Source organism: Esox lucius, chromosome 17 (assembly GCF_011004845.1).
Source record: "Esox lucius isolate fEsoLuc1 chromosome 17, fEsoLuc1.pri, whole genome shotgun sequence".
Classification (NCBI taxonomy): domain Eukaryota; kingdom Metazoa; phylum Chordata; class Actinopteri; order Esociformes; family Esocidae; genus Esox; species Esox lucius.
Window position 1 is genome coordinate 5,484,516 of NC_047585.1, and position 20,449 is coordinate 5,504,964.

The following is a 20,449-nucleotide window of genomic DNA, read 5'->3' on the forward strand; positions in this document are numbered from 1 at the left end:
TAAATTCAATGCTACTTTCTCCCTCAGTTGTGCTGTTTCTAATGCATCTCATATAAATTAAAGCTTTTATCCAATTAGATTTTTCACCTGTGCTGTAAACTAGAGGCCTTCTGAATTCTGAGTGAATCTCCTCTCCTGCTGAAGCGAACAGGACTTTGTTGTTGATTGTCATATTAATTAACCAATCACATTTGAGTTTGTCGTGTTGGGCGTATACTTTGACACACTGGAGGCTTCTAGCTGGCCTAGCCTTACATCAACATTTTTCCTGTTGCCTATAGGAGTAGCAGTTAGCGAACTGAAGAAAACAAGCTGACACCTGACCTAGCATTATCTCCGGTTGTTTGAAACTTTAGATTTTTAGCTGGAGTGCTTTAGATTTGTTGTTTAGATTGTTCCTTTTGGCAGAATGGCAAAAGAAATAGATTTGGTCGCAAATTTACAAAAACATTCATATAAAAAAAAAGAAAAGAAAGGAGGATAGAATGTGGCTTCAAACAATAAGCAGCTTTGGTTGGTTTGATGGATTTGTATGTATTTTTCCTACCAGGGTCGGTGCCATGAGGGGTCTTAAGGGGCTTAGTGTTTTTGTATTTAGTTGCATTTAGGACTGAAAAACAGCAAGAGGAGATTGATAAACAGACAAATTTCATCCTGGCGCCGGGCCTGTTAATAGCTATGTATTATTGTTGCTTTAGATCAATGCTGCTGGTGTGAAGCGTTCAGATTCAGTAGCCTACAGTGGCTGGCTGTGCCTTTGAGTGTGCTTGGTGGCATATGCGTGCGTTTAGGTCCAGCAGCATGGCTGGAATCTCTAGGGAAGCCTGTGGAATCCTGATTGTGTTCCTCCAGGCATTTTTGCTTGCTTTGTGGTCATATGAGTAGATGTGACTGGTTATTGTGAGTTTGTGTTTATTTGGTAAGGACATTGATTTAGTTTATGCAATGGCTATGCGCCATGCAGAATCCTGTCAAACTGCGTTATAGTGGTACATTCTTGATGGATTCAGTCACCTGTATTCAAGTGTCAAATCAGTTTATTCCACTCGATAAAGGTTATCGTCATTGTGAATATGGGTTTGTTATGTATATAGCCTATAGCCCCATAGTGTCATGGTGAGGTTATTAGAATGTGGTTTAATTATGAGAAAAGTGCTGAAGGCATAGGTGTAAAATGCATGGCCCGCAACTTCATTTCAGCAGCTCACCAACTTTAGACGTCTGTTCATGCTGTTAGCTTTGTTTAGTAGCCTAGCTGGTAGTACTGTAATCGGAAAACATTACAAGGGCAACTCTAGACTAGTAGCTAACTATTCTCATGTTTCTATATTTATGCTACATCAGATACATTTTGTTTAATTCATTTTAGTATATAATTAAAACAATCATGTCAACTCACCTGATCGGATGAATAATTTATTTTAGATGAGCTGAATAAAGTGCACAGATAACATGGGCTATAAGAGTGAACTGACAGCACACCAGTGACAGCCGAGATCTCTAGGAAAATGAGGCAGAAATACTTCCTGTTTTGAAAGTTATGTCCTTCAGCTTTAATAGCATGTCATTTTAATAGTGGTGCCCCTGAATATAAAAAGGTCCCTTTTTAATGCGCCTGTAGTAGACAACCCACAATTTGTATTTTGTTTTGCATGTGTGCTTAAGATCCCGATGCATCCTTTTTTTATTGAATACAGTAACAAAAACCACTTCTATTTATATGGATTTCCATCTTCTTATAGACCAATACATGGAGGGTGGCTTCAGAACAGCACCCCGTCTGTCAGCAAGTGAATATCCATATGCGTAATCCTCAGCGTACCTGGTTTCTCATCTTTAAAGCTTCCTCCACCACTACGCGAGCAGGCAGCCAGGAGTTCTGGTAGAAGTCCACCCGATCCAGGAACTCTGCTCCAACCATGGCCAAGGCCTTGTGGAAGCCTTCCTACCACATGCAACAGAAAGAGAAACAAACATTGTCACAACAAAGAACATCACCAAGGATTGGAACAACTGATAAAAATGTCTGCATGGAATACAGGTGGCATCTACTTGTTGATCTGGAAACTTGAAGATGTGAAAAGGTTCTCTAGTTTTCCTACTTGTTGCCATTTTTAATCGGACTCCAAAACCAAGCTTTTCCTTTGGTTTTGACTTCGGTCCAAATAGTTGACACACTTGAAACTGAACCAGATCTCAAAGATACATTTAAGGCCCTCCCCACAGGTGTTCAGACGACCACCAAACAGTAGCGCTTTTCAACCAAGTCCCGAATAAAACTCCTAAATGTTTCTGGATGAAATACCTTGTTTTCCTTATCCTTCACAGAGGAAGAAAATATGATTCAGTCTGGTTGTGGCCATGGGTATGATACATACAGATGACAAATGAAAGGAAAAACCAACATAAAGAGCCAGTTTCACAGACATGGATTAAGCCTAGTCAAGGTCAAAAAATATTTTTCAACAGAACGCTCCATTGAGCATGTTGTTTTAGTCCTAAACTTAGTCCTACTGTAGGCTTAATCGGTGTCTGTGAAACCAGCCCAAATAGTATCATTAATGTGTTCGGCACCAGGAACCACCAGAACAGCTTCAATGCATCTTGGCATAGATTCTATTTAAATCTGTCTAAAATCTGTCTAAATCTGTGTTAGCGAGCACTTCTCCTTTGCTGAGATAATCCATCCACCTCACAGGTGTGGCATATCAAGATGCTGATTAGACGGCATGATTATTGCACAGGTGTGCCTTAGGCTGGCCACAATAAAAGGCTGCTATAAAATGTGCGGGCCGGCTGAACTAGGCTTGCCTAGTTCCTTTTCTGGTTTATATCAATGTGAGAGCCACTGAAAATTCAACACAAATGTGCACGTGCACAGACAGCCAATTATGTTTCTCTGACCTCACTCGACGGCTTGCTACTCCGAATGTTGGGGGCAGGATATTGTTGCGCTGCTACAACTTTGATCTGTCCTCGGGGAGTGTTTAGACACAGATTCCTTGTAGAGAACAAAGTATGGTCTGTTGGCATGGCTTTGCGTTTTTTCAAGTAGGATTGTGTGGCATAATGCTGGTCTGTAGTGTTTTGGGCAAGCATGATTCACAATAGTCAAAATCAGTCTAGTCATGTCTGAAAAATTGTCGCGTTAGCAAGCATTTGTGCTAAATATGATCCCTTTGAGACCCACAAAGGATTTTAATGAGGATTGTAGTGAGCAGTATAACATTTGAGACATTGACAAATGGCTCCTTCCATAAAGTTTGGCAGCAGGCAATTTTTCCACAAAAGCCCAACACAAGATATAAGTGCAATAACTCCCCACACATGCAAAAATACGGCTTGGATCAGAAGAAACCTTTTTCCATGAAGTGACACAGTGACAGAAAAAATTCAATAGAACCTATTTAGCATTTCCAGGGTCTTACAATCATAATTAATAAAATGTCAGTGATTTATTCAATGGACAGAGTATGGAAATATAGATCCCAGGGCTGGTTTTGAACCCATGCCGCAGCAGTAAATGTGCACCAAGGGCATGAGATTAGACCACTGGATCACCCTGACCATAGAAAGTGATCCTTTACTGACAACAGTGGGGAGAAAAAAAAGGAGATTGAAAATAAATTGCAAGAAAACACACTCCATTGAGACTGAGTCGCCAGAGGCCGTTTTTTCCAAAGTTATCTATCTGCATTTGGCCCATCAGATGGGATTACATGAATAGAAATGGACAAAAAAACTGGCTCCATAGGTACAATGGAAGTAGTTGTTGCCAAGGCAACATATAGCGTACATCCTCAATGTCGCTCTTCTCTATATAATGTACTACTTATACCCACAGCTCTTGTCTAAAGTAGTTCACTAAATAAGAAATAGGGTGACATTTTGGACATAGGAATAGAGTGAACCCGGAGGGCAGGAATTCAAAGGATTCTTATCTCCAGTGTGATTTGCCCTGCCCTCCCACACTCTCCATCTGAGCAGGATGATAGGGCTCACCAAGGTCTTTGACCTAGTTTCAGATCGGCATGCAGAGTTTAATGGCTCAACATCCTTTCATAGACGCTGAACACTTGTTTCACTCACAGGCTGGTTTAAGCAGACCATGATTTAAGACCATGATTTAAGCAGACAGTCTAGTTATACGGAAACAATTCTGGCAGTGAGAGCTCCGATCTAAAAGTGGAATAAAAAGCCCCTCTTCGTCTAGCGGTATTTTTCCAACTGTTTTTGAGTCCAAAAAAGTGCGAACATAGGTCTGTATTAATAGACTAGTTGCTAAAAGTGTGCTAACAGATGCACACTCAACTACCTTTTTTAGCCTAGGGTAGGTCCAGGCCATTAAAGTAACTTGGTCAACCACCCAATTTTCACTACCATAAATTGCAGCCAAAAACACAATATACAAACAAGCATGCTGTTTGTTGCTTCTGAAAGAAATTTTCCTAGCTACAAGTAATATCTTCTAGTGAACATTTTCATTTTCTGTGAGCAAAATATCACAGATAATTTTCATCTGCCCTTTGAAATGCTTGAGGTTACCATGGTAATGAACCAAAAGGTGCTTGTGTCTATGGGAGAATATATTCCCTGTGCCACACTGCTTGAATCAAGCATAGCCAGTGCTTGATTTAGGATTAAAAGGTGCAGGATCTTCATTCAAATCGGTCCATTAAACTGGGTTGTCTTTCATCCTATAGCCAACCTTGTCCCTGGCGAGCCACAGGATTTTGGTTCAATCAACTTGGGAGACCAGCAGGGTTGATCTGACCGGCTGAACCAAGTGATCTGTTAAATGATTAACTCAATTCAACACACCTGGTCTTCCAGGTCAGTTACAGCACAATCTTGCATACCCTGCTTCTCTACAGGAACAGGTTTCCCTACACTGCCATGCCTACCTCAATCACAACCAAACTTTTCAAGGTTTTCTATCTTATGTTTAGGCTACAATGTGGCTACAGTGGCTCCCACAATTGTGTATCATTATTTTATAAATTAGGGGACTTGTAGGGCAGGGTAAGGTAGTCTTTCTGGTTTATGTGGACACATTCCCATCATTTGGAAAAACACATTGTAATCTCAAAGCTTCCTGGCACACAATTCACAGAGTAGGAATCACAAAGTAAATGCTAATTTCCACCTATTACAGATGCCACCTTTATTACTTTGATCAAGGGCTTATTTACATTATGAGAGAGAGAATACAATGCTAGATAGACTTTTTAGTTTGTGTAATAATTTCCATAAAGTTTTAATTTACACTGGCATGTTCGAGATTTATCATGCTGGATCGTGGGCATGAACTTTGTGAAAATCGCAAATTGCACAGAAACTTTATATAGTTTGGATACAATTGTCTTCACACTTGCAAATGACTGGGGGGGCTTGATCAAAATGTAGCACACAAGAGCTCAGAAGGTGGCGTCTCAAGCGATTCATATTTGCAAGTTTACAAAAACAAAATAAATCTTGTTCTTGAGACTTCTTCAATATGTCTAGGAAAATGTAGCGTATGTACAGTATGTAAATAAGCCCTGAGTGAACCTGGTCTGGTGATAGGCAAGGCTATCGGTACAGTTGTCCCCCGGTGGCTTAAAACATATTTTAGAGCTTAACTGACCTGTTAACATTCTGTTACAATCTGAGTAGGTGTGCTTGAACTCACCTCGGTGTCCTGGCTTTTGCTGTTCCAATGTGGGTTAAGGTGTCCAACTCGGGCACTGAGCGTAGTAGAGACGGCATAGCGAGGCTCGCCATCATACTGGGAGATACCATTGTCCACTGCATCTACCTCCTCCACAAAGTTCTCATACAGCTTGGAAACACAATGCACACCACAAGCATTATTAAGTTGACTAAGTTCCCACTATTTATTTGTCACAAATTCCTGGTTGGAGGATTTGGGGAAATAAGCTTGTATTTATGTTTATTTTTTTATTTCAACTCTAAATGCTGAAGTCAATCGACCAAATTTCATAAGCTGCACACAGCACATGAATCTCACCAATGTATACAGTGCTGTTTGAAAGTATGTGAACGCCTTGTGCAATTAGACTTTTTTTGTGTTAATCATTAAATCTTTATTTAATCCGAACCAGTCTTATTCATCTGACAAAAGGTTTATGGTTGGTTTAGAAGAAATCATGTGTGTAGCAGAACTCCAAGTAGCATTGGTTAAATCAAATAGGTAAACGGAATCAGGTGGGTAAATAATTCAACTGAACCAGTCAAAGGATCTTTAGGAAAGAGTTTGGGCAGGATATATACAAGAAACCTGGTCAGTTGCTGTTACCGATACAAGTGAATGCAAAACACATCATGCAGAGATGAAAAGAGAGGTTAGTGAGAGCACATTGGTCTCAGGAAGGTTATAAACCAAATGACAGATGACTAAATTGTGAAAATGGGGAAATAATGCATGAACACTGATTTTTTTAAGGGTTTATGCGGAGTCTGTTCACTGAAAAAAAGGTATTTGAATCATTGCTAGTTATAGACACTACAAAAACCACAGGGGCTGATATGCTAGATCCAGGCTAATTGGTTCATGCTGCTCCAATGATCTGGAGAGCGCTAATGCACATATCTTATCTAAAATGAATATCAGGAGTTATCCCTAAAGTTTGGAAAACCATCATAACAGTCATGTTGGTTCATATGCTGCAAGAGTGGGGACACTAATTGCCCATGATAACTAATTGCCCTCTCTCTAAATTGTCATCCCTTGCTAAAATCCTGGAGGCATCAGTAAATAAATAGTAACATTCCTTTTTATCCGAAAATTGCCTTTTCATCAGATTTCAATCTGGTTTTAAACATGGGCACAGTAATATCACAGCAACTACACTGGTTGTAAATTATATTGTCAAAGTCTTAGATGAGAAATTAAGCGGTGTCGCTCTGTTGACCAATCTAAGGGTCTTCATTGGGCCTGGCTATCGACACTTGCCTCTGGTTTAAAAAAATACCTTAATGATAGAACACAGGTTTTTGTAGCTGGTGGAATTAAATCTAAATTTCTTGTAGTCCACAAAGGAGTTCCACTGTGTCCAGTCTTGGGTCCTATATTGCTCTATATATTTTAATGAAATACATAACTAAGAATTTGCGCATTTCATTTCATGCTAACAACAGTAAAATACACAACGGCTCCCTCTTTTGAAAAAGAAATTGCACACCTCCAGTCTGATTTCCAACTTCTACAAAAATACTTATGGACTATAGGCTAGTACTACATTAAAATAAATTAAAAAACTAAGCTTATTGTCTCGGTCACAGAATCAAGCTGAGGAAAACCCTAAAATCATTACCCTTTACAGTCTTTTATAAAATGTGTTGCTTCTTTCAAATACTTTAGGATCTAGTTAGATTAAAATCTCTTTTAAAACACACTTTAGTGAGTTGGTGAAAAATATAAGGATTAACTCAGGTTTCTTTTATAGAAACCAATGTTTTGTTTGGCGGAAAGCAAAAGCATGGTGGTGTCAATGTCAAGATCTGGGGCAATTTTTCCTCCTCTGGAGCAGGTTGACTGCTCATCAAGGGATCCATGAAGTCTGAAGTATACCAGGATATACTTGAACAGAACGTCAGACTATCAGTCAAGATCCTGGGTCGAATCAAGATTCTGTAGCAGGACCGAAAATAGGCAGTACATGCCAGACACAGCTCAAATCTCACTAATTTGCCTAAGCTTGTAGTCATGATTTGAAGTATTACTTTTTGAAAGTGGTTTTACATATATTGAACTGGAGTATAATGGAGTACTACAGTGGTGGCCGGGTATTATTGGGATAATACCCAATAATATATGTAAAATAATATAGGTATTATTGGGATAATACCCTTTTGCCTTCAGAACCGCCTTAATTCTACGTGGCATTGATTCAACAAGGTGCTGAAAGCATTCTTTAAAAATGTTGGCCCATATTGATAAGATAGCATCTTGCAGTTGATGGAGATTTGTGGGATGCACATCCAGGGCATGAAGCTCCCGTTCCACCACATCCCAAAGATGCTCTATTGGGTTGAGATCTGGTGACTGTGGGGGCCATTTCAGTACAGTGAACTCATTGTCATGTTCAAGAAACCAATTTGAAATGATTTGAGCTTTGTGACATGGTGCATTATCCTGCTGGAAGTAGCCATCAGAGGATCATAAAGAGATGGACATGGTCAGAAACAATGCTCAGGTAGGCCGTGGCATTTAAACGATGCCCAATTGGCACTAAGGGGCCTAAAGTGTGCCAAGAAAACATCCCCCACACCATTACACCACCACCACCAGCCTGCACAGTGGTAACAAGGCATGATGGATCCATGTTCTCATTCTGTTTACGCCAAATTCTGACTCTACCATCTGAATGTCTCAACAGAAATCGAGACTCATCAGACCAGGCAACATTCTTCCAGTCTTCAACTGTCCAAATTTGGTGAGCTCGTGCAAATTGTAGCCTCTTTTTCCTATTTGTAGTGGAGATGAGTGGTACCCGGTGGGGTCTTCTGCTGTTGTAGCCCATCCGCCTCAAGGTTGTGCGTGTTGTGGCTTCACAAATGCTTTGCTGCATACCTCGGTTGTAACGAGTGGTTATTTCAGTCAAAGTTGCTCTTCTATCAGCATGAATCAGTCGGCCCATTCTCCTCTGACCTCTAGCATCAACAAGGCATTTTTCGCCCACAGGACTGCCGCATACTGGATGTTTTTCCCTTTTCACACCATTCTTTGTAAACCCTAGTAAAATGGTTGTGCGTGAAAATCCCAGTAACTGAGCAGATTGTGAAATACTCAGACCGGCCCGTCTGGCACCAACAACCATGCCACTCTCAAAATTGCTTAAATCACCTTTCTTTCCCATTCTGACATTCAGTTTGGAGATCAGGAGATTGTCTTGACCAGGACCACACCCCTAAATGCATTGAAGCAACTGCCATGTGATTGGTTCATTAGATAATTGCATTAATGAGAAATTGAACAGGTGTTCCTAATAATCCTTTAGGTGAGTGTATAGCCTACTTTTATATATATATATAGAAAACCGTGGCTATGGAAATCAATTGAGATGTTATTGCAAAAAACAGTGGCATATTTCAAAGAACAACTATATTTAGTGGAAAGTTGAGAAAGCATGAATTCTTAATTCTACCGGCAAATGTGTGTTAATATCCTCGTTTTTGCTGAGTAACTACACAGGTAATGGATGATTCTATAATTTAGGTTACACTGCATGTCCACTGATGTTAAATATACTTATACAATCAAATTTCGTTTTATGTGTAAACTTGCTTCATGAAATAACATCACACAGACAATGTGTGCAATATATTCTTCATTTTGCTTAAAATGTGTCATTATGGCCCTAAATGTGCAGTTTTGTCCATGTCCGATTTCAAGTTTAGGGTCCAAAAACATCCATTAAAATCATTAAAATAAATAAATTATTTTTGCAATATTTTACAAAAGTCTTAATATTAAAGGAAAATAATAGTTTAAAATATAAGTTATTTATTTAAATACTTAAAATATATTAATTTATTTGTGTCCACAAATGTTGGTCAACTATGATACAAACAAAACCTCTATGTTATCTACATTGCCATGGCTAGAAAGTTTTATTTATTATAATGAAAATGTTGTGTTGAATTCTTACATTAACCTGCTCAAAAAACTGACATGTGGTTAGCTAGGCTAGGTCCACCATTTCTGTTATGGGGAAGAAACATGGAAATTGTCAACTAAGTTATGGTCAACTAAGTAACGGTCAACTATCTTTCCACTAAGTTACACCAGTGCTCAACTATCTGTCAACTAAGTAAGTTGCCCTTGTACCACCAGGCAAATGTTTGAGTGCCAGTGTGAAGACACACATGCCTTCAGCTTTGAGGTTCAGCCATCAACCCCTGCACTGCCTCTAGTACACTCAAACAAGGACAATGAAATTCTGTCCCCAATTGATTGGACAGTGGTGTGTTGTGACCTATGAGGAGACAATTTACCCTGGCACCATTCAGGAAATCACAGAGACTCATGTGCAGGTGAAGTGCATGAGTAAAGTTGGACGTGCAGTGAACTGCTTTTTCTGGTCCCTGAGAGATGATGTGCACTGGTACTGGTTTGAAGATGTTTTGCGAATTATTCCTCCTCCAAAGCCAGTAAATTCCCGCCATGTTGAAATTGATCAAGATATCTTGTCAAATTTGTCAAAGATCTAACTTATAGGCATTCTCTCTGAAATATGTTTTTTTCGTGGAGTGTTTCACCGTTGCATACTGAATGCAAAAAAATAAGTTTGAACAGCATTGTTTTTTAAAGCCTCTGTTGCATCAGCCTACTGTTCTGTTGAAGAGCTTTTCAAGGTTTTTTTGAATTGTTGAATTACTTGAATTGAGCTGAGAAATGAATTACTAAGAGTATGTGTTGAATTTTTTCAGTGAATTCTGAATGCATAAAAAAAACTTTAAAAGGATTTGTTTGGGATTATATAATTACTATTACTATGAGCAATCCCTGTTCTGTCAAATATTGACTAGTTAGTGTTGACTTGGAGGTTCTCCATGAAATTATATGTAGCAGTTTGTATTTTTGTCACTGCATTCTGAATGCATAATTGACGTTCAGTTCACTAAGTTCATTCCATAAGAATTAGCTTGTTTTATTGATTGATTGAATTGATTGTAGGCTTTGTGGGGACATTTGAAAGCTATTTCCTGATCACTCTATATTTAAATTCCCATGAATATCTGTGTAGTGTTTGATCATTTCAGAATTTTGAACGCATAAAGGATGGTTTTACGTCACAGGTCTTTGTGAATTGAAAGTTGTGTGAGTGTGTAACAAATTACACTTACAATGTATTCTCTGTGGAATTATGTGCATTTATGAACTGTTTAATAATTCTAGATTTTAAAAAAATTTGTTTTTACCGAAAGCAACTTTGCTAATTAAATTCTGTCTCATGAATAAAATGTTGTCCATGGTTAACTATGTCCGGTCAACTAGGTTACTAGTGTCAACCGTGTGTTTTTCATTGTCACCTAGGTTACACTTAGATTTTTAAAGTTAAAATAGCCAATATTGATTTTTCTGACATTTTTAAGCATCCTATATATTTGAATAGGTTGGAGTTTACTATAACATCTTTTTTAATGATCAAAAATAACTTTAATGGAGATTTATGATGAAAACATCCTTGTCCATAAGGACAATTATAAATGCATTGCATGTTCATCTTTAAAAAAAAGGTTGCTTATGAAAATCATTTTAATTAACAATTGTATGTGTGGCAGAAATAGACTCAAGAGCCTTCTAAATTGCATTTCATTTCAAGTGCAAGACTGAATTGAATGGTTTTTATAACACCCTGTTTGTCCGGAACATAGTTGACAAACTCTGAAGTAAAAACATGTTTTTAATTAAAAAATAAATAAAAACAGTTCATGTTTAAGCTCTACAGATAACAGATATGTAACACTGAATTAATATAATATATTGAGACACTTAATGTTCCACTGAAAAAGGACCGTGCTCTTGTGCTTTTTTGCTGACATGAAATGTACCCTAAATTAGAGAATGACCCTAATATAATAACTTAGTCAAAAGGAAATTCTCAATGGATATAGTCATTTCTATGGCAGGTGTTAATGTAACTGCTTGTTGGTATTTTATATAAGCGAGGTAAATGCCAAGGTGGTCAGTGGCCCGAGGATGGATAAACCACAAACCAACGACAGGGTGTTGAGCGCCCAAGGTTCATCGATGCACAAGGGTCATGAAGGCTGTCCAATCTGGTTTGAACCGACAGAAGGTCTACTGTGGCACAAGTGTTATTTTACACCTAGGGAAATTATGGCACCAGGATGCACTGTGGGAAGACAACAAGCCCGGTGGAGGAAGTGTGATGCTCTGGGCAATATTCTGCTAGGAAACCCTGTGTCCGGGCATTCATGTGAATGTCAATTTTACACGTGCCACCAACCTAAACATCGTTGCAGACCAGGTACACTCCTTCAAAGCAATGGTATTCCATGATGGCAGTGGCCTTTTTCAGCACGATGATGCACCCTGCCACATTGTTTTGGAATGGTTTGAGGTACATGACGAAGATGTCAAGGTGTTGCCCTGGCCACCGACTGAGCATCTGTGGGATGTGCTCGATCATCAAGTCTGATCCACGGCCGCTCCACCTCACAACTTACAGGAATTGAAGGATCTGCTGCTAAAGTTCTGGTGCCAGATTATACAGGGCACCTACAGGGGTCTTGTAGAATCCATGCCTTGGCGGTTTGGCAGGTCCTTATTTTCCATGCCTTGGCGGGGCGTTATTTTGGTGGCACGCACAGGACCAACAGCATATTAGGCAGGTGGTCATAATGTTTTTGCTCATCAGTTTATATGTTTTGTGTGTGTGCTTTATTTGCAATGTCCTTATACAAATTGGGGTTTGGATTAAGATTTTATGACTTTTATATAAAAATAATCACCATCCCTGTAGGTTTCACATACTTTCAAGCAGACAGGTAAACCTTTTTGCTCTGTGAGCGTTGGTATCTCACCTTATCGTATAGCACTTCCAGCTGTCGGTCATCTTCCTTCAGGGAAGTGATCTGAGCCAGGACCCTCCTTCCGAAGTGCAAATATATTAGACCAGCCGAGCTCAGCTTGGTCACCCACGGCTTCTCTGGACACAGGGTGTGGAACGTTTCAGAGAACGTCCTGGGTAAAGAGAGCAGAAGACGTGTAAATTCTCAGAACAAACTCCAAAAGCTTCATAGTTTCGAAAAGGTCCACAGGCATGTAATACAGTGAGGGAAAAAATTTTATCCTCTGCTGATTTTGTACATTTGCCCACTGAGAAAGAAATAATCAGTCTATAATTTTAATGGTAGGTTCATTTGAACAATGAGAGACAGAATAACAACAACACAATCCAGAAAAACGCATGTTAAACATTTTATAAATTGATTTGCATTTTAATGAGTGAAATAAGTATTTGATCCCTTCTCAATCAGAAAGATTTCTGGCTCCCAGGTGTCTTTTATACAGGTAACAAGTTGAGATTAGGAGCACACTCTTGAAGGGAGTGCTCCTAATCTCAGCTTGTTACCTGTCCAAAAGACACCTGTCCACAGAAGCAATCAATCAGATTCCAAACCCTCCACCATGGCCAACACCAAAGAGCTGTCCAAGGATGCCAGGGACAAGATTATAGACCTACACAAGGCTGGAATGGGCTACAAGACCATCACCAAGCTGCTTGATGAGAAGGTGACAACAGTTGGTGTGATTATTTGAAAATAGAAGAAACACAAAAAGAACTGTCAATCTCCCTTTGTCTGGGGCTCTATGCAAGATCTCACCTTGTGGAGTTGCAATGATCATGAAAACAGTGAGGAATCAGCCCAGAACTAAACAGAAGGATCTTGTCAATGATCTCAAGGCAGCTGGGTCCATAGTCACCAAGAAAACAATTGGTAACACACTACATCGTAAAAGACTGAAATCCTGCAGCGCCTACAAGGTGCCCCTGCTCAAGTAAGCACATGTACAGGCCTGTCTGAAGATTCCCAGTGAACATCTGAATGATTCAGAGGAGAACTGGGTGAAAGTGTTGTGGTCAGATGATACCAAAATCAAGCTCTTTGGCATCAACTCGCTGAGTTTGGAGGAGGAGGAATGCTGCCTATGATCCCGATAACACCACCCCCTGACCTTCAAACATGGAGGTGGAAACATTATGCTTTGGGGGTGTTTTTCTGCTAAGGGGACAGGACAACTTCTCTACATCAAAGGAACGATGGACGGGGCCATGTACCCACAAATCTTGGGTGAGAACCTCCTTCCCTCAGCCAGGGCATTGAAAATGGGTCGCATCGCATCGCATCATCTTCCGCTTATCCGGGGCCGGGTCGCGGGGGCAGCAGTCTAAGCAGGGATGCCCAGACTTCCCTCTCCCCAGACACTTCCTCCAGCTCTTCCGGGGGGACACCGAGGCGTTCCCAGGCCAGCCGGGAGACATAGTCCCTCCAGCGTGTCCTAGGTCTTCCCCGGGGTCTCTTCCCGGTGGGACGGGACCGGAACACCTTCCCAGGAAGGCGTTCCGGAGGCATCTGAAACAGATGCCCAAGCCACCTCAGCTGACCCCTCTCGATGTGGAGGAGCAGCGGCTCTACTCTGAGCTCCTCCCGGGTGACCGAGCTTCTCACCCTATCTCTAAGGGATCGCCCAGCCACCCTGCGGAGAAAGCTCATTTCGGCCGCCTGTATCCGGGATCTTGTCCTTTCGGTCATGACCCAAAGCTCATGACCATAGGTGAGAGTAGGAACGTAGATTGACCGGTAAATCGAGAGCTTCGCCTTGCGGCTCAGCTCTTTCTTCACCACGACAGACCGATACATCGACCGCATTACTGCAGAAGCTGCACCGATCCGTCTGTCAATCTCCCGTTCCATCCTTCCCTCACTCGTGAACAGGACCCCTAGATACTTAAACTCCTCCACTTGAGGCAGGCACTCTCCACCAACCTGAAGTAAGCAAGCCACCCTTTTCCGACTGAGGACCATGGCCTCGGATTTGGAGGTACTGATTTTCATCCCCACCGCTTCACACTCGGCTGCAAACCGTCCAAGTGCATGCTGAAGGTCCTGGCTTGAAGGGGCCAACACGACAACATCATCCGCAAAGAGCAGAGACGAAATCGTGTGGTCCCCAAACCTGACACCCTCCGGCCCCTGGCTGCGCCTAGAAATTCTGTCCATAAAAATTACGAACAGAACCGGTGACAAAGGGCAGCCCTGCCGGAGTCCAACATGCACAGGGAACAAGTCTGACTTACTGCCGGCAATGCGGACCAAGCTCCTGCTTCGGTCGTACAGGGACCTGACAGCCCTTAGCAAAGGACCCAGGACCCCATATTCCCGAAGCACTCTCCACAGGATGCCGCGAGGGACACAGTCGAATGCCTTCTCCAAATCCACAAAACACATGTGGACTGGTTGGGCAAACTCCCATGAACCCTCCATCACCCTGTAGAGGGTATAGAGTTGGTCCAGTGTTCCACGGCCTGGACGAAAACCACACTGTTCCTCCTGAATCCGAGGTTCTACTATCAGCCGTATTCTCCTCTCCAGAACCCTGGCATAGACTTTCCCGGGGAGGCTGAGAAGTGTGATCCCCCTATAGGTGGAACACACCCTCCGGTCCCCCTTCTTATAAAGAGGGACCACCACCCCGGTCTGCCATCCCAGAGGCACTGTCCCCGACTGCCACGCGATGTTGCACAGGCGTGTCAACCAAGACAGCCCCACAACATCCAGAGACTTGAGGTACTCAGGGCGGATCTCATCCACCCCCGGTGCCTTGCCACCGAGGAGTTTCTTATGAAAATGGGTCGTGGATGGGAATTCCAGCATGACAAAGACCCAAAACACATGGCCAAGGCAACAAAGGAGTGGCTCAAAAAAAAGAAACACATTAAGGTCCTGGAGTGGCCTAACCAGTCTCCAGACCTTAATCGCATAGAAAATCTATGGAGGGAGCTAAAGGTTCGAGTTGCCAAACGTCAGCCTCGAAACCTTAATGACTTGGAGAAGATCTGCAAAGAGGAGCGGGACAAAATCCCTCCTGAGATGTGTGCAAACCTGGTGGCCAACTACAAGAAATGTTTGACCTCTGTGACTGCCAACAAGTGTTTTTGCCAAGTACTAAGTCAAGTTTTGCAGAAGGGTCGAATACTTATTTGACTCATTAAATGCAAATGAATTTATAATTTTTTACATGTGTTTTTCTGTCTCTCACTTTTCAAATAAACCTACCATCAAAATTATAGACTGATCATTTCTTTGTAAGTGGGCAAACGTACAAAATCAGCAGAGGATCAAATACTTTTTTCCCTCACTGTAAAGGCTTTTTTTGTTTAACTAAAGTACAAACAATATTTTATTTCATACATGCTATAGGCAAAATGTTCCTTATAAATGCTGAGCACTTTTGGCATACATTAGGCCGTGTGTATCGTAAATGCTTTATATTTTTTTTCTCGTATTAAATATATCATTTTACAAATGAATGTTATAGGCCTAGACTTCATGCAGTTTAGCTTATTTGTTATTTTTTCCCTCTGTTGTGTTTTTGGTGATGATGTCTAATGCCTTATTAACTACATTTATATCCAGACATTGTATAATGTACAATTACAAAAAGAGGATGTGTATTTATTATGAAATAATTGATACATTCACAGACATAAATGGAAAGGACATCATACTTTTTTAAATTAAAATATACAGAAATATATTTTGGATAATTGAATTGGCATTTGTTGAAATTATAAGCATTATGAGTAGCAACACCTAATTATGTTATATAAAAATCTATATTTGAAAGAAAAAATCTTATCTGTGCATCCTATGTCAAACACAGTCTTACTTTAAAGCCCTGTCTCAGCCCCAAGGTTTTACACAGCTTATATTACTGTGCCAGGGGAGTAGGGTCAGTTCTTCTCTATTGAATATCCTTGTAAATCTAAGGAATGCACTCAACATTTTCCTAGTCTCCTGCTTTGTTTAAACCCAGTCCTCCGGAGTATCAGGCTCGTTGCTGTCCCTTTCCAAAGTCCTGGTTGTGTTGCAGACAAAGTTGTCCCCATCCTTGTCCATATGATCATGGATTAGGTTTTATAGGCTCTGGACACAGCCCCTCTGCATTTATTAATTATTACAACTGGTACTCCTAAAATGTTCATCCAGGACAGCTAGAAGAGGATTGGAGTTTTTCCTAGCCACTATGCTTCAACACTGTTGTTGCTAGCTCCTTGGGGTTTCAAGCTGGGTGTTTTGTAACAGCTCTTTGTGACAACTGCTGATATAAAAATGTATTTGAATGAAAATAAATTTGATTGATTGAATCATTTTGTAGTTTTTGTAACCAATGCAACTGCAATTCAGACACCGACTATTTGACCTCTTTGGAAAATGTGTTAGTTTTATTTATTTGGAGTAGATCTGCCATGAATGAGCAGACAACGATCTGTAATGCTTTATTTTAACTTTATTTTAATAGTTTAAAAAATATATATAATGTGTGCACACCTACTCCCCGATGTGCGATCAAATACAAACAAATCTGCACTGGGACCCACAACCCAAAACAAGTACATTAATTAGGAAATATGTTAGGTGCCTAATTTTTCTTTGAAAACTAAAATATCAAAGTGCTATTTGTAGCTGTGTTTCTAATTTGGTGATTTAGTTAATAATAGATCATTTTCCAAGTGGTGTTTCCTTCATTTTGTCCACCCACTGTAAATTAATCTCCTTCCTGGAGACCAGGGTTCAATTCCCATCTCCACTCCTTCCCTCTGTCTCCACTTTACCTGTTTCTCTCAGATTCCTACTGTCAATAAAAGCTTTGCAAAAAACAAAAAAATAAGACTGACAGTCAACAAAAACTCCTTGAAGAAAAAGGAAAAAAGTAATTTAACCAATGCCCTTACCCAGAGCAGCTTATAGTAGTGAGTGTCTCTCCCCTTGGCCTCCCGTGGGAGTCAAACCCCATGACACTGGTGGTGCAAACAACTGAACTACACTGGAATTTAAATGTGCTTTTTGTTTTGCTCCCTTAAAACAATACCAACAATTTGGCAATATTGGTTTTGTTACAGCCCTGATTGCACATCAAAATAAATATTAGCACATCTTTAATCAGAATCATCACCATTCATACACATCAACTGAGTGTTTTTGAAGGCCATTTGATAAATGTCAATTAACTGTCAATGCCAATCAACTCCAAGGGTGCTGTCAAACTGAGTGCATGTGGAGAGAACTGCTTTACTGCCTGTGAGCCACCACTGGTCATTTAATTCTGGTTTAAATTGAGGCACTACGGTTGCATGTCAAATCCCACTCCATTCCCTACATAGTGCATTACTTTTTACCACAACCCTATGAGCCGTGGTCAAAAGTAGTACACTACATAGTAAATAGAGTTCCATTTGGGATGTCCAGAGTGTCTGAAGAGTGAGTGACGTGCTGTGAGGCACATGGTCGTTAGCTGGCTAATTGAACTAACAACAGCTTACCCACATCAATTATACAATGACTGCAGTTAAACGAGGGAAGGAAAAGGGCAGGAGGAGGAGGAGTACAGAAAGATGGGGGAAAAGGAGGCACAGTGGAGCAATCAGCCACCTGTCAAAACCATCTTGCTCGTTCTTTGAGGTTTTAGGCTGGGTATCTGTATAAGCACTCAGGGATGACTGTTGATGACACCATAACCTATAGTACAATTTCTAATATATAAAATGCCACAGCCGCACAAACAACTTTTAACGGCACAAATGAAGCACAAACAAACAACACAATTATGGGTGCATTTGAGGTATGTTGGGGGGTTGAGTGATCTCAGAATGACCAACACAATTTTATTTAATATTTAAATAATTATAGCAGCACAAACAAATTTTAACAGCACAAATCAATCACAAATTAATGAGCATATTTTGACTCATTTAAGAGCATGTTAGGGGGCTGGAGACGTTCACCTGTAATCAAACTTTCAATAGATAAAACACTGATGCAGCACAAACTAAACTTTTAACGGCACCAACCGGCACAAACGAAGCACAAACAAACAAGACTATTTTGGTTGAATTTGGAGCATGTTGTGGGGCTGAGTTATCTCAGAATGACCTATAAAATATTATTTAAAATCTATAAAATAACAGCACAAACAAAAAGGTTAAGGGCACAAACAAGCAAGACTATTTTGGTTGAATTTGGAGCATGTTGTGGGTCTGAGTGACCTCAGAATGACCTATAAAATATGATTTAATAACTATAAAAGGATAGCAGCAGAAACAATAATGTTAGTGGCATAAACCAGCACAAACAGAGCACAAATGATTGAGCCTATTTTGACAAAGTTTTGCGTTGGGTGGGGGGCCAAATTCATGCAGGTCTCCAGCAAACATACCCTATGGCCACGTCCATCGTCCCTTTGATGCGGTGAAGGAGTCATGTCCCCTTAGCAGAAAAAAAACCCGCAAAGCATAATGTTTCCACCTTCATGTTTTGCGGTGGGGATGGTGTTCTTGGGGTCATATGCAGCATTCCTTCTCCTCCAAAAACGGCGAGTTGACTTGATGCCAAAGAGCTTGATTTTGGTCTCATCTGACCACAACACTTTCCCCCAGTTCTCCTCTGAATCATTCAGATGTTCATTGGCAAACTTCAGACGGGCCTGTACATGTGCTTTCTTGAGCAGGGGGACCTTGCAGGCGCTGCAGGATTTCAGTCCTTCACGGTGTAGTGTGTTACCAAATGTTTTCCTGGTGACTACAGTCTCAGCTGCCTTGAGATATCAACCCTGTCAAACTGCAGTAACAATGGAAGACCGACCAATCATACCTGTCCCTGTTCATCCCTTGGCATATGCTTTTGAACCAATACGTAAATGTGTTCCCGTAGTTTGTTTCATATGAGGCAGAAAATTGGTGTGGGATTACATATAGATAACCGGTTGAACAACACCGAGTGGTGCTCACTCATACGGTCAGATGTAATGTGACTGGTCCTCTCAGGCAGTTGCAAAATAGAAAAATAAAATACTGGGGTAATTAAACAGCAAAAGATTTGTGATGATCAAATTATGCAATTTGAGGTGATAGTGGTTGCCTGGTTGGTACAATAATTATTGAATAACTAATCAAAAACTACTTGGAAACAAACTAGAATACAACAGTCATAAAATGCAGGTTTAAAACACTATGGTAGTCTTTAAATAATTTAAGTAATTAATTGATCAGGTGCTAGTGCTATAAACCTTACAATAATGGCCTAGCTAATGGATTGATAGGCTAAGCATCGCTAACCTAAGCCAAATAGATGTTAGCTAATTGGGTACCACGCTTCAGAACATGTTTAATTTAAAAATAAGCAGTAACCATGAAAACATTGGTACCACCAATTATTTTGCTACAGTCTATATATCTTACAATATATACATCTACATTATGCCTAGCAGCTACAGACCATACCTCCTCTAGCTGGCTAGCGCATCTTCATGCTCTCTCTTCCAGCTGAACAGAGTGGCTACACTTGGTTGCGGGTCTGGTTGCCACTTGAGAGGTAGGACTTCTGTGCTGTAAAATTAATTTGTACTACCTGGGGCTATACAATATGATCCCCCTTTGCATCTCTTTTTTGCTGGTTCGTTTGAAGCCATTTGTAACTACCTGTTATCAATCTGTCAATCTTGTATCTAGTAATGCCTGCTAGCTGCCAGTGAGACGTAACCATGCTCGTTACATCACTCACGTGATGAGTCCAAGATGGTCACGCCCTATATTGAAGTGTTAAGGTTTAAAACGTTTTTATTTACAAATGCACAAATTTGCTCTTTTAGTTGTCAGCAAACATTTTGTGATCGTATAACAACAATAATAGGGGC

The 20,449-nt window shown here is 40.6% G+C and overlaps 1 protein-coding gene across 2 annotated transcripts in view; it reads right to left on the bottom strand.

Annotated features, from left to right (window-relative positions):
* myg1 (myg1 exonuclease) overlaps positions 1–20,449 on the bottom strand; it is a 49,978-nt gene that overhangs the window by 18,956 nt on the left and 10,573 nt on the right. For both annotated transcript variants that reach the window (XM_020045130.1, XM_010904502.5), the window contains exons 3-5: positions 12,556–12,715; positions 5,672–5,821; positions 1,823–1,945 (exon numbers count right to left, since the gene is read on the bottom strand). In XM_020045130.1, the coding sequence (XP_019900689.1) occupies positions 1,823–1,945; positions 5,672–5,821; positions 12,556–12,715 (433 nt within the window). The remainder of the gene's footprint in view (positions 1–1,822; positions 1,946–5,671; positions 5,822–12,555; positions 12,716–20,449) is intronic.